The 12,807-nt window shown below is 42.7% G+C and overlaps 1 protein-coding gene across 1 annotated transcript in view; it reads left to right on the forward strand.

The window, feature by feature from the left end:
- Nucleotides 1-12,807, forward strand: part of cacna1g (calcium channel, voltage-dependent, T type, alpha 1G subunit) — a 227,639-nt gene that overhangs the window by 165,476 nt on the left and 49,356 nt on the right. The window contains exons 20-22 of the mRNA XM_053414443.1: nucleotides 1,759-1,882; nucleotides 7,404-7,472; nucleotides 10,613-10,797. Coding sequence (XP_053270418.1) covers nucleotides 1,759-1,882; nucleotides 7,404-7,472; nucleotides 10,613-10,797 — 378 coding nt within the window. The remainder of the gene's footprint in view (nucleotides 1-1,758; nucleotides 1,883-7,403; nucleotides 7,473-10,612; nucleotides 10,798-12,807) is intronic.

Consider the following 12,807-nt stretch of genomic DNA (forward strand, 5'->3'; position numbering starts at 1 on the left):
GGGGAAAATGTCAAACCTTGTCACTTGACTTTTTTTTTGTTTGCTTGCGATGACTGTTGTTTCCTGAGGTTTTAGTGTGAGTGTTTGAACTCAACCTAAAAGTCCCCACCCAGACATGGGCCCTTCACATTACGAAGGAGGAGCTGTCACAGGAGGTGCGTGTGTGTCTGTGTGTGTTCACCATGTGTCCTCCCTCCCTCCCTCATTTGTCTGCTTCAGGAAACCACCCGTATCCTTCAGCCTCGCAGCTCTGGCGTGCAGATATCAAAGAGGAATTAGCTCACAGAGTCTGTGCAATGTAACGCACACAACGCGGCTAGTGTTGACACAGCACTTGTGTCTGTGTTGCCAAATTAAAAACAAAAATTGAGGACGTAGTTGAATCGCTTCCGCTGCAATAAATAACAGGTGTTTCCACTTGTCCCCGTCCTTGTGAGCTAAAAGCCTGGCAACCTTTTTCACGTTGGGTGATGAAAGTCATGCATAATTGATGACACTTTATTCTACTGCGGTTCATTACAGAATTACAGCGTGTGAGACAAGCTCTTTTAAATTGAATGAGATCCTTCATTACAGTGTGTACAGTGTGTTTCAGTAAATGTCCCTGTACGGTGTGTCATATTATGACAGGTTTTATGCAGCAGGCTCGACGGACGATGCTTTATTATTAAACCCATGCCATTACAGCTGAGTGGGACTTAATTACTTTTTTAGCCCAGCTTTTTGACGGCTATAGCTGCTAGTTCAGCTACTTTACAGATTAACATTTTACATACAAAATGAGATTATGAAATATGATTCAGTGTAGATTAAACTACCCCACAGCATATAGAGTGTAAAATTAGCTTCAACACAACCAACTTGCACAGTAAGACCTTGATCATATTAATGCATTAGTACCTATAATCAAATTATTCATTATCTATACAGTTTATCCTGAAAGGGTCAAAGGGAGCCGATCCCAGCTGGCATTCGGTGAGCGAAGGTGAACAATGCAGTAAATTATGAAATAATACAAATATTAACAATATTTATATAGCATTTCTCAAAATAAAGTAATAAAAATAAAACACGCAGGTAAAAATACAGGAAAAATAGCATAAATAGTTATAAATAAAGAATAAATAAAATAATAAAAATGTTCTTCTTAAAATTGCATCTAATAATCCTCTATTGTTATGAAAATGTAAATGCTAACACTTTTCACTCTATAAGTTTAGCAGCTTGACACAGGATATCTCTGTACGTCTCTGTGAGATAGGTTCTCAGTGTACGTGCAAGTTAAAGTCACTACATCCCACTTGTGTATGTTTCTCAATGGGCTGCACATAGTGGACGCCTCCTAAAAATGAGATTCACAGTGAGCACAGAGGACATTTCCTTTCAGACAAATATGAATACAATCCTCCACAGTTTTCAAACTCTCCTGGTAAACATCACTCCGCACTGTGGAGCTCAAACATCAAAGAGAAATAACAATGGAGGAGGAGGACCTTGACTAAAGAATCTCAAGGCTCACACCAACAATAATCAATATGCACACTGGATGTTTTTACCATAGTGTTTCCATCACATCCCCTCATTCTGAGTTGTCACTGTTCCTGCTGACATAGTTGTATAGTATATGTCCGTGTGTGGAATATGCCATACACCTGTTTGAACTAAAAACTAACTTTTTTGTTCTGAACTGGTTCTGAACGTGTGTGTAAAAGTCTTTCTCCACTGTCACTTACATCTCTGCACTTGTTTTTTTGGCAGGTTTCGGATCCTGTGCAAAAGGTTCATCAGCCACAAGATGTTTGACCACGTCGTGCTGCTCATTATCTTCCTCAACTGCATCACCATTGCAATGGAGAGGCCTCGCATCGAACCCTCCAGTGCTGTGAGTCTCAGACACAATCACTAGGTTTATTAACAGGTTACTAAATGTGTAGAAGTTTTTGTTAACCCACGAACAACAATCAAAAACCACTGCCGATCTTCTATTTCTTGTTAAAGTACTTTTAAAAATATTTATTTTGCTTAAATTTGTGATGAGATAAACTCCACACAGGGCACGAGCCTTTTGCAGGTAATGTTGTCTCTTGGCTCTCTCGTTTGCTGGTGTTTGGCTTCAGTCGCCTAAAAAGGTTGGGTAGTGACATTCTTTCCCCCCCCCCCCGAGAAATCTGTGGATAATGTCAAAAAACGCCCTATCTCGCAAAATTAAAGAAAGTCGAAAATGTATTGCTGGATCCGCCTCTTTGTCTTGATCCACACCATAATGTAAGGTCTTCTTTTTCTTCCTATTCATCACTAAGTTTCAGAAATCTGTACAGTAGTTTTTTGCTTATTCCTGCTTACAAACGAGAAAAAACGTAGGAAAAATCTCTGTTTAAAATCACAGTCCAATAAAATTGAAGATGGTGGTAACAAACAGTAACTAAGAAAAAGGGAAAGAGCTTTAGACGGGCAAAGAAACACACATCGACCCCCCCCCCCCCCCCCCCCCCCGTTGTACTGTATGTACAGTCCAGGCACAGACCCCCCTGACTGTGTGTGTGAAGAATGAAGAAACTCACTGCCTGCTTGAAAACCCTTCAAACAGAAATGGAGGAATGCCAGCAGCTCCAAACTTGGTGGCGGCTCAAACACACACACACACACACACACACACACACACACACACACACACACACACACACACACACACACACACACACACACACACACACTCGCACACAGAGTTACCGCTGTCGTTTGCTCGCCCCAGAGAAATGGAGCGGAACATTGTCCAAGCAGGGAACCACTGGTTGACTGTGATCCAGCTTTGGGTAATGTGTGATATACCCCTGTATCCAGCGCGATGCATCAACACCATGCATCATCTCCGTACCTAATGCACCGTCCATAGAAGAAGGCTGTCTGCATGCCTTGAAGGAGCAAACACACAACACATACCGTGTCCTTTCTTACCTACAGCAATAGCAGCAGAACACAACCACTGCTTGCATAAGCACAATAATTATCACCCTTCTCACAGAGCGGGTAGTTCTGTGGATGGTCCTAATTGCGGTTCGGTCTCACTAGAACGCTCTGTCCTGCTTTTTGCGAGCGAAACACGGAGGAGAGGGTGGCGTCGAAATTGGTTCAATTATCTGCGGGCATGGTGAATGTGGCTTACGTCCAGGAAGCAGATGTTTAGCAAATGAAGGCTGCCCCACAGGTCAGCCTTTCTCATCAGGGCATCGCTTACAGTTCGGAGGATTTCTTCTCTCACCTCTATTCAAACACACACACACACACACACACACACACACACACACACACACAGACACACACACACACAGCCATGTCTCCATGACTTCAGAGGACATTACCTTGAATTACATCGATTCCTTGGAGACATACTCATAACCTTAAAGGGATAGTTCACCGAAAAAATGGAAATTAACTCATTATCTACTCACCACTGAGCCAATGGAGGGTTGGTTGAAGTGTTTGAGTCCAGAAAACACTTCTGGAGTATCAGGGGTAAACTTACATTAGAATCAATATGATTGAAGTCAATGGTGACTCCTTGTTCAGACGTTATAAAACAACAGACAAAACATAACACGCCTTAATACTGCTTGTTTGGTTTCTTCCTATAGTCTGCAAGCCCCGACATTCATATTGGACTCAAAATAAGTTCATTTACACCGTATGTTAAGCCTAAAAGTTCACTGGAGGTGACTAAGCTAGAGGACATATAGCTACACGACTGTTCGTCTGAGGGTATGTGAATGCGCCTAGAAGGAGGCTATCAGTGGACCTTTAGGCTTAAAGCATGCTGTATATGATCTTGTTTGACTTGAATATTAATGTCGGGGCTTACAGACACTTGGGTGACACAACACAAGTAGTATGGAGGCATTTTATGTGTTTTATGTTGTTTCATTACGTCTGAAGAAGGACTCACCATTGACTTCGATTGTATCGGATTCTGCTGCAACACTGTTTACCCCCGATACTCCCGAAGTGTGTTGTGGACTCAAACACTTCCCCAATCCCTATACTGTCATAGTGCTCAGTAGATAGAGTTACATTTTTCGGTGAACTATCCCTTTAACCATAGTTAGTACCTCACTAACCCTACCTCTCATTAGAACTTTAACCTAAACTTTGACCTAAGCCTAATCTTAACCATAGCCTAACCCTTAAAGGACCCATCGTATGACCATTTTACCACAGTTGATATGGTTCCTTGGGGTCTTAATGAAATGTCTGTAACATATTTTGGTCAAATACCACAAGGATCATTTAAACGGCACCTTTTTACCCTGTCTAAAACAGCCCTCCTCAGATTGACCTGTTTTGATTGCCCCGCCCCCCCTCTCAACCCCTCTCCTCTCACCCCCCCCTCCCTCCTTCACAAGATACAAGCGCCCAGATTTTTAGCTATCCATTACCTCTGTAGAAATATGGCTACTGGAGACGAAGATACAATCTTGCAACCATTTGAACCAGAGTCAGGTGGGCCGAAGCCTGGCTGCGAGAGCCCCAGCTCCCAGCGCAGCCCCGCAGTGGGAACAGTGGGAGCTGGAGCTGCCTCAGCAGCAGCATCCTTCCACACTGTTGACTCAACGTTTAGAGGTTATTATTTATGTTATAGGGACCTATATGGTAGAAGCCGCACTAACTCTCACTTCGGAAATCAGAGTTTTTATCGGATGCACACGTATTCCGTCAGCCTCCTGCCGTGGCCGTCGTGTCCAGTCGGCAGCCTGGGGTCATTACTGTAATGAGATGGAAATGTGTGACACAGCAAGCAGCCTTGAACAAGAGAATGGGCGGTCATCACAGCTTTAGAGCTGTGATGCTTATCGCCGCGGATCTCTCTGGCCTGCGTGGTCAGTGCGCGATGCTATTTGTGTCCGCGTGGGTTGTGTTGAATTAATGAAGCTGACTGTGAATTGATTTCCGCTCGCTGATTCTGTTACTGTCTGTGTTTCACAATCAGACGTGTGAATGTTTTCACCGCTGCTACTCCTTTGAAGAACCTGCATCACGTCGCCTTTGGTGATATCCTGACGTGCGATGTGTTCCTTAAAGAGAAATGAAGTCACTGCTCAAGAGATAAAGCCTTACAGTCTCAACATTTTAGTGAGGAATGCAGGCTGAATAATTATTTTGTTGTCCTGGAAGTTTTGTCAGACACTTGGTGTTTGGCTTGTCGTCCGCTGGTGTTTTGGTTTGGTGCTGGAGGTTGCCTGGATACCGTCTTCCTGTAGCTCGGTGGAAATGATTGGGGATGATTGTGCCGCCTATTACGATTTATTACATCTAATTGAGCTAGGGGACAATACCTCACTGTCTGGAGCTCCTAATTGAATTATATCTGCACCAACAGAATAAAATGCCATCAATCTAAGTTTTCAGCAGCTACATCATCTATTCCATACAAATGAGAGCAATCGCGTCTGGTTTTCTGTTGCTCAGGAACACAGGAAGTGCTCGCAGTCATAATACAGTTGTAGGATTTTGTGGTCCCAAAAATGCGGCCAGGAACCAAACCTCTTGGGTATCTAGGCTTGCCAGAGTACAATGCCTTGTGGAGCCTTGCCACTGGAAATAAGCTACTGGAGGTGTTTAGGGTTGGGTATTTGTTTTAACTGGAGCATGATGAAGCAAACTGGTTTCAAGTTCCAGCCTCTGCCTTTGTGCTCAGTGTTACTTCAAATCAGAGTGGGCAGGATTAATCTTTTCAGGCTGATGTCTCACTCAAGAGCCCACTTCACTGAGTTTATGTAACCCTGTGCCTCACACCCGTAAGAAATGCTGGAGTATCTCACCTTTACATGTACCTGCCCCACCTGCCCCACCTGCCCCACCTGCCCCACCTCGAAGCACAGTACCTGCCCCACCTCGTGGCTAGAATTGGCGGGATTTGTTGCTGACTCCAACTAGATTTCCAACAGGCTGTAATTCAAACTGTAATGTAGGATTCCACTAAAGATGGTACTGTGCTTGAGTTGATTAGCAAACTTCAATGGCTAAAGCTGCTTTCATTTGCAGACCAGTCACTGGCCGCTAGACCTTGAGTTGTGAACAACAGCTGGTAATGTTACACACATCCAATTCAACAGCAAATTCAGGCAAACTGAATTGACCGGGAAGTCTTTTTACCCCTCTGTCGTTCTCTACCACATAAGTTTGTAATGAATGACAATATGAAAAGTTGTTCACAGAGGCCAGGAGTGAAAAACTTCTCAACGGCAGCATTCCCAGTGATGTCATGCCTGATATTCCCCGAAGCTGCTTGTGTGTGTGTCTTGTCAGAGGCCGTGGGAAAGGCAGCCACCTACCCCCACTCACATGCACACACGCGCACACACTCACACACACATGCATTACATCGAAATTCAGTGGCAGGGCAGGGTCGTGTCTCCTCAGACGGAGGAGAAGTAGGGTAAATAAGCAGTCACAGAAGGGATCTTACTTCTTGCCGTGCTGCTTGTTTTCTCTATCAGTCCTTGTTTAGCTCAGTAAACAGGCTCCCATCCTCTGCTCCGCAGACACAGACCACTGAGCCATGCTGCCTCGGGACACAGGGAAACATGGGAGTTCAGTAATGTGAACTTGTGTAGATGGAGGTCCTGATAGCCTTGTGTTGGGTGCACGCTCTCAAAACTAAAAGATGGCGACCGTTTTCTAAATATAGGGGTTATTTCTGAGGAAAAAAATAAAGTATCTAATGCAACATGCTTGTTTTATGAGAAGGAATTTGCAAGACGTGGTTGACAGGAAAGCACATGACCTCAGACGATAACATGTTATGTAATACATACAACAAATCCGCGGAAATGGGTCTATTCATGCATTTGAAAATGTGAAGTAGGTCCAAGCGTTTAATGTTGGACATTTTTGTTTCATAGTTTCGGGTCAGGTCACACAACAGCTTCTAAGGGGTACTTACAGGGAAAATCTTATAAAGTTATAATATTACGAGAATAAAGTTTTTAAAAATGACATGTTTCTCACTACAAACGCAGCATTTTGACGAGTGTAGGTAACAAAGCATCACTTATTCTCAGGGCAAACCAACAGATAATTGTGCATTTGCAGTAAAAAAATATAGGTCAGTTTTGGTATAAAGTAAAAAAAAAAGAAAATTCAAGCCTAAAATCCAGATTAGAAGCCTTGTTTAAATATTCCCTGCAGTGCTAATAATGAGTAAACTGTAGCATTGCCTGCCAGCCATCATTAGTGAGTGCAATGGGAATGTTTCTAAAGGTTTTCTCACCATAGGGAAAACAGTTCCCTCATACATTATTCAGCTGTACACTAGATTAATGTGTAGGCAGAATGCAGTGGAAAACATACTCATCACAAAAATGTGAATTTTAAACCATTCAAACTTGTATATGCTTTTTGTTCTGCAGGAGCGGATCTTCCTCACATTGTCCAACTACATCTTCACGGCGATCTTTATAACTGAGATGACAGTGAAGGTAAGACACTCTGGATTTCCACTGATACGTAGCATTAGTTGCTAATTATTAAATCATTACAATGCAGACCATGTGTGAGTGTTCCTCACGGCTCGTTTCCTAAAGAGCAGAAGATGGTGGTCTGGAGAGGCACTTAGTAAAGTGCCTTCCACTGCCAAGGCCCAACAGTCCCCTTAAATTCAATCAAGCTGTGCCAAATTAAACACACTCATAATATCAGTCTCCTTAATATGCCTGTTTCATCATAATCCATGAATTATTCCCTGGGAAATCAGTAAAAATGTTTTAGAACGCCCCATATCCAAAGACCGACCAATCCAGACGCTTATCAAAATTTGAAGGATCCTTCCCTGAACCATACCACATCCAAACTGCACACGTTTTTGAGTAATCCTGGCAACAATTGAGTGTGTACATCTGCCAAGGCTCCCGACAGTTCCCTCGTGTGACCACATTTCACCAAATAGTGCACACTGATAAATAACCGTCCCCTTAACGTGTCTGATTTCTTTCATCCAGATTCATGAATTATTCTCAGAGAACAAAATGAAAATGTTGAAAAAATGCCCTTTCTCACTTTGTTAGAGAAAGTGGTCCCTCCTTGCCCCACCCCTTCACAAGATATCCTTAAAATTGGCTTAGTACGTTTTGCATAATCCTGAGGACAATATCTGACTTCCATCCTGTGCTTTGTTTCATCCTCTTCAGAAAGGTACATGTGTGTTTGGTAAATGGAGTGGATTTATATCGCTCTTTTACCGTCTTATTCGCCACTCGGAGCGCTTTACAGAACAAGCCGCATTCACTCACACATTCATACAGCGCTTCTATACGTATCACCCATCACTCATAGACTGTAGGCACAGCTATCACGGGCAATTTGGTGTTCAGAGTCTTGCCCAAGGACACTTCAGCACTAGAAGTTTGGGGTTTGAACCATCAACGCTCTAGATAGTTGGTGACCCGATCTACCTCCTGAGCCATATAGCCAACTTTATAACTTCTCTAAAGTCATCACCGACCTCTGTACTTACCCACTCAGCTCTTGATGCCACTATTTATAGTCTTCGGTAGAAGAGAAAAACACTGTTGGCCTCACATCGAGACCTCTCGTTTCTCCAGAGCTTCAAAAGAAACGAGATGTGACACATCTGTGTTCGCTCACAATGTAACAGAAATTGTGTAAGATGGAGAAACCCGGCCCAGACTCCAAAAAAAACTCTCAGACACAAAGCTGTGGAGAAAATAGAGTCTGTCTGATACTCACGTGGACTGTAAGCCCCCAAAACGCAGAAAAAATACTTAAGAGGGAGGGGAGGGAGTGGAATGGAGGGGAGGGGGGTTAAGAGATTGAGCCTCTCGCTGACAGTGAACTCACACAGGCCACATGCGCTCACTTTCAGGGCTGTTTCATAATGCTAAGAGGAGGATAGTCTTGCCTGTATTCAAAAGGCCCAGCTTTAAATGGAGGTCCATGCAGGCGTGGGCGACAGCGAGCGGAGGCATGAGAGAGGAAAGTTCATGGGTGTCACTCATTCTAAGCCTTTGTCTCTATTTTTGGTCCCAGCTCGGCAAACACACACACACACACACACACACACAAATAGACACACATTTTAAGGATGTGTTTAATTCCACTTTCATAATATTGTCAGCAGTAGCAATCTACAAAATATATCATAGGAATTACCCAATATAGAAAGGAGAAAAAAATCCATTCTGTGAAAGTGGTTAAGTTTAAGTCAGTGGAACTAAGAAGTTGTACTTTTTATTTTGAGGCACTTGTACTTTACTTGAACTTTTCCCAAAAACTCTGCCCCATCAACATGACTGACTCAACCCAAACCCAAATATCATAAAGAAATTAATAAAAAAATAGGCCCCGCCTGTCATGGTCTTGTATCCACACTGTGTTATGTAGCCCATTCTGCTCATCTTCTCCCAGCACGGTATGGATCCACTCATTCAGTTTGACTTTGATCTGGTATGTATGCTGAAATAGCTGTACCGCTCATGTATAAGTAGTGAAAGTGAATTTGAATGAACTCTTAGATCAAATCTCTCCAGAAGAAACGAGGTACGGTGATCTGCAGGATGCTGTCGGATTCCTTCAGAACCAGTCACTGTACTCAGGAAAACTGCATAAACACAGATGACTGCACACTATTGCACCTATAATGAAATGACCATGTTGCATAATGGAAACAGGAACATATTGTAAACTGACACAACAGTATTGCGAGGGAGCGCGAATGTAATCCTTAAAACAATCTCGCAGTGACCCGTTGGGGGCTCTGAATACTTGTGTTGTTCAAAGATCAAACATTTTAAATGCTGGAATTTTACTTGCAGTAGAATTAAATTGTTCTCTATGAACTTAGGCTCTAAATACGTCTGTGTTAGTATCCGAGCACATTTAATGAAAATAGATTTTCTCATTTCCAATGTACTCTTTGTGAGATACAATGTAGTCAAAGTGTAAAGTGGCATCAATCAAATTAATGTGATGAACCCCATGGAGCTGTTTGTGTCCATATAGTTTGATGTTTCCCCATATACACATTATATATATGTATATATATACAGTAATTACCATTATGCATTGATTAGCATCAACTAATGGGATTGATCTTCTATCTCCTCTATCTCTATCTCTCTCTTTTATCAGGAGGTGTTTACACATGCATGAGGAAAATATATTTTTGTTTGGCCTGATTGAATAAGTATGAGCTAGAAAAACAAACCAAGCCAGCCAGTGTCTATTATTTTCTGGAATGTTAAGTGATTTATGGGCAGGATAGATGATGAGAGGAACCTATGGAATAAGAAATGAGGTTTGGGAAGCTGACGGCTTTTATTATCCTCACAGCCGAGCTCCAAAGTCGCTCTGCAAAGTGAATAAGCTGCATGAGGCACATGAAGCATCAACTCCTGGTACATAAAAAAGAAAGATTTATAAACAATCTGCAAGGGCACAGGCAAAAAGTAGATGTAGAACAATGGATTTATGTATCATTTCATGGCATTTATATTTGTTGTGTTGGATTTTAAATATGCTGACCTGAATGGGTTGTGCGAAGTGTTATCTGGCCTGTAAATAACTTTATATGTCATGCCTCTCTGTCCCTGTCTGTGTCCAGATCGTAGCTTTGGGCTGGTGTTTCGGGGACAAGTCCTATCTGAGGAGCAGCTGGAACCTTCTCGACGGGATGCTGGTAATGATTTCTGTCATCGACATCCTGGTGTCCCTCATTTCCAACTCGGGCACCAAGATCCTGGGCATGCTCAGAGTGCTGAGGCTGCTGAGGACCCTGCGGCCGCTACGGTAGGTGGCTCTCCCAGGGACGCCAAGATACACAAGCAACACAAACACACTGATAGGACAAACCCGGCAAGAATTATATAAAGAAAAACATTAGGATATGATTCAAACCATTCCCGACAGTATATAGGTTAGAATCTCTCCATTTATCAAACACATTGGATGATAAATGCTTTTGGGAGATGTGTGTGTTTGTATTGGCATTTATTTTAGAGTCCATTCATGCTTGGGTTAGTGAGCATGTTCACAATTGCAGAGTTCTGTTTATTTACGGGGAAATGAAGCGGAAACCACCAATTTGGAGAGTGTTTTTCTATTCCTATCTCCAAGTGTGTGTGTGCGTGTGTGTTTGTATAAGAGAGATAGAGAAAAAGTGAGACTGGGAAAGAAAAGATCAATTTGTTAGTAATAATCAACATGGTTTAAACACTCGTGAAAATTCCTCTGGTGTGCCTGTGTGTGTGTGTGTGTGTGTGTGTGTGTGTGTGTGTGTTTGTGCAGATGTGCATGTCTGTGTGTGTGTCTTCATGCTTGACTTGGCTCATGATCACATGCTTGTTGTCTCATCTCGTGAAGGGAGGCTCTCCCGGCTTCTCCCTCTCTTGAATATTTATCACGTCTCTCAGAAAGAGCAGAAAAATCAAATAGTAATTTTCTTTCCTTCCAGTTTTACCCAAACATCACTGACCTTTTTTTTAACCATTTTGTTTTTGCCTTTTTAACTTTCACCTTACTTTGACATTAAATTTAAAAAGATTTATTGTTTGGTATCTAGGTTTGACCACCAAATCACACCCGACAAAATATCCCCCAGCTCAGTCCAGCAGGGAGTGGGTTATTAGTATCTTCTAACCCAGGGATGGGCAAACAATGGGTTTTTAAAATTTGACAGAGGGGCCGGGCCAGGACCAGATGGATGGAGTATTTTTGTGAACAAATATAAGTGACACGGAAAAATCATTACATGAAAGGATTTGGCCTTTAACAAGTAGCAAAGCATTTATTTGCAAGGCAATTTAACAAAAACTCGCCTTCGGAGAAAGGCTTGCTAGCCTTTGCTATTTCGAATGCCACCAAAAAACTTGCCTTGGTAGTTGACTCTTGAATCGCAGTTTGTCGGTGAAATTTTTTTTGCTGAGTCTATAAATTAGCCGCCAACCTCTGAGCCGTAGCCGCCCGTTCTTGCGTTGACTGCTTGCTAGCGTAGTTAGCATGCTTCTTAGCAAAGTGACGGCTGATGTTGTACTCCTTGAAAACTGCGACAGTTTCTCGGCATATCAGACATACAGCCTTGTCCACTCCGTGTTAAACACTCGGCACTCATTGTCCACTTTTCGTTTCCTTGATCCGCTCATTTTACAGAAGGGCTCACAGGGCAAAGCGAAAAAGTGAAGGAAGATCATGTGCCCTTTCGAGCCCTATACACCACACTCCAGGTCAAATTTAATTTAGCTGACGATTTTATCCAAAGCGACTTACAATAAGTGCATTCAACCCCGAGGGTACAAACCCAGAACAACAAGAAGCAAGAAAGTACAATTTCTTCAAAAATAAGACAAAACTACAAAGTGCTATTAGTAAGTGCCATTCAAGTGCTTTTTTTTAAATATTTGGACAAGTTTGGCGGGCCGGATTAAATGGGCTGTACTTTGCCCATGTTGGTTCTAACCCATGGTTAAACATACACAGAGGCTAAAGGCCAAATTATAGTCCTGCGACTGCAACCGCGGAAGGCCGCGCAGTTGCATCGACGGACTCGTTTTGGTTTATGCTTCTCTAACGTGTTGCGCGTGTTGCAACGCAATTCACCGCCAGAACACTAGGCGGAGTAACGTTGTTTGTCGAAGACAAAACACACAAAGAAGAGACGTCTTCTTCTTCGTTGACTGTTTATTTAGATCGCCACTCCGGCTCCTCATAGTCTATTTCTGGCGGACAAATCGGCCAGTCAGTGACGGGTTATACAAGTGGTCATACTTTCGGATCTCTTCTGCCAAGTGCTCTTCTATTTGG

This window comes from Pleuronectes platessa, chromosome 21 (genome assembly GCF_947347685.1).
Source record: "Pleuronectes platessa chromosome 21, fPlePla1.1, whole genome shotgun sequence".
Classification (NCBI taxonomy): domain Eukaryota; kingdom Metazoa; phylum Chordata; class Actinopteri; order Pleuronectiformes; family Pleuronectidae; genus Pleuronectes; species Pleuronectes platessa.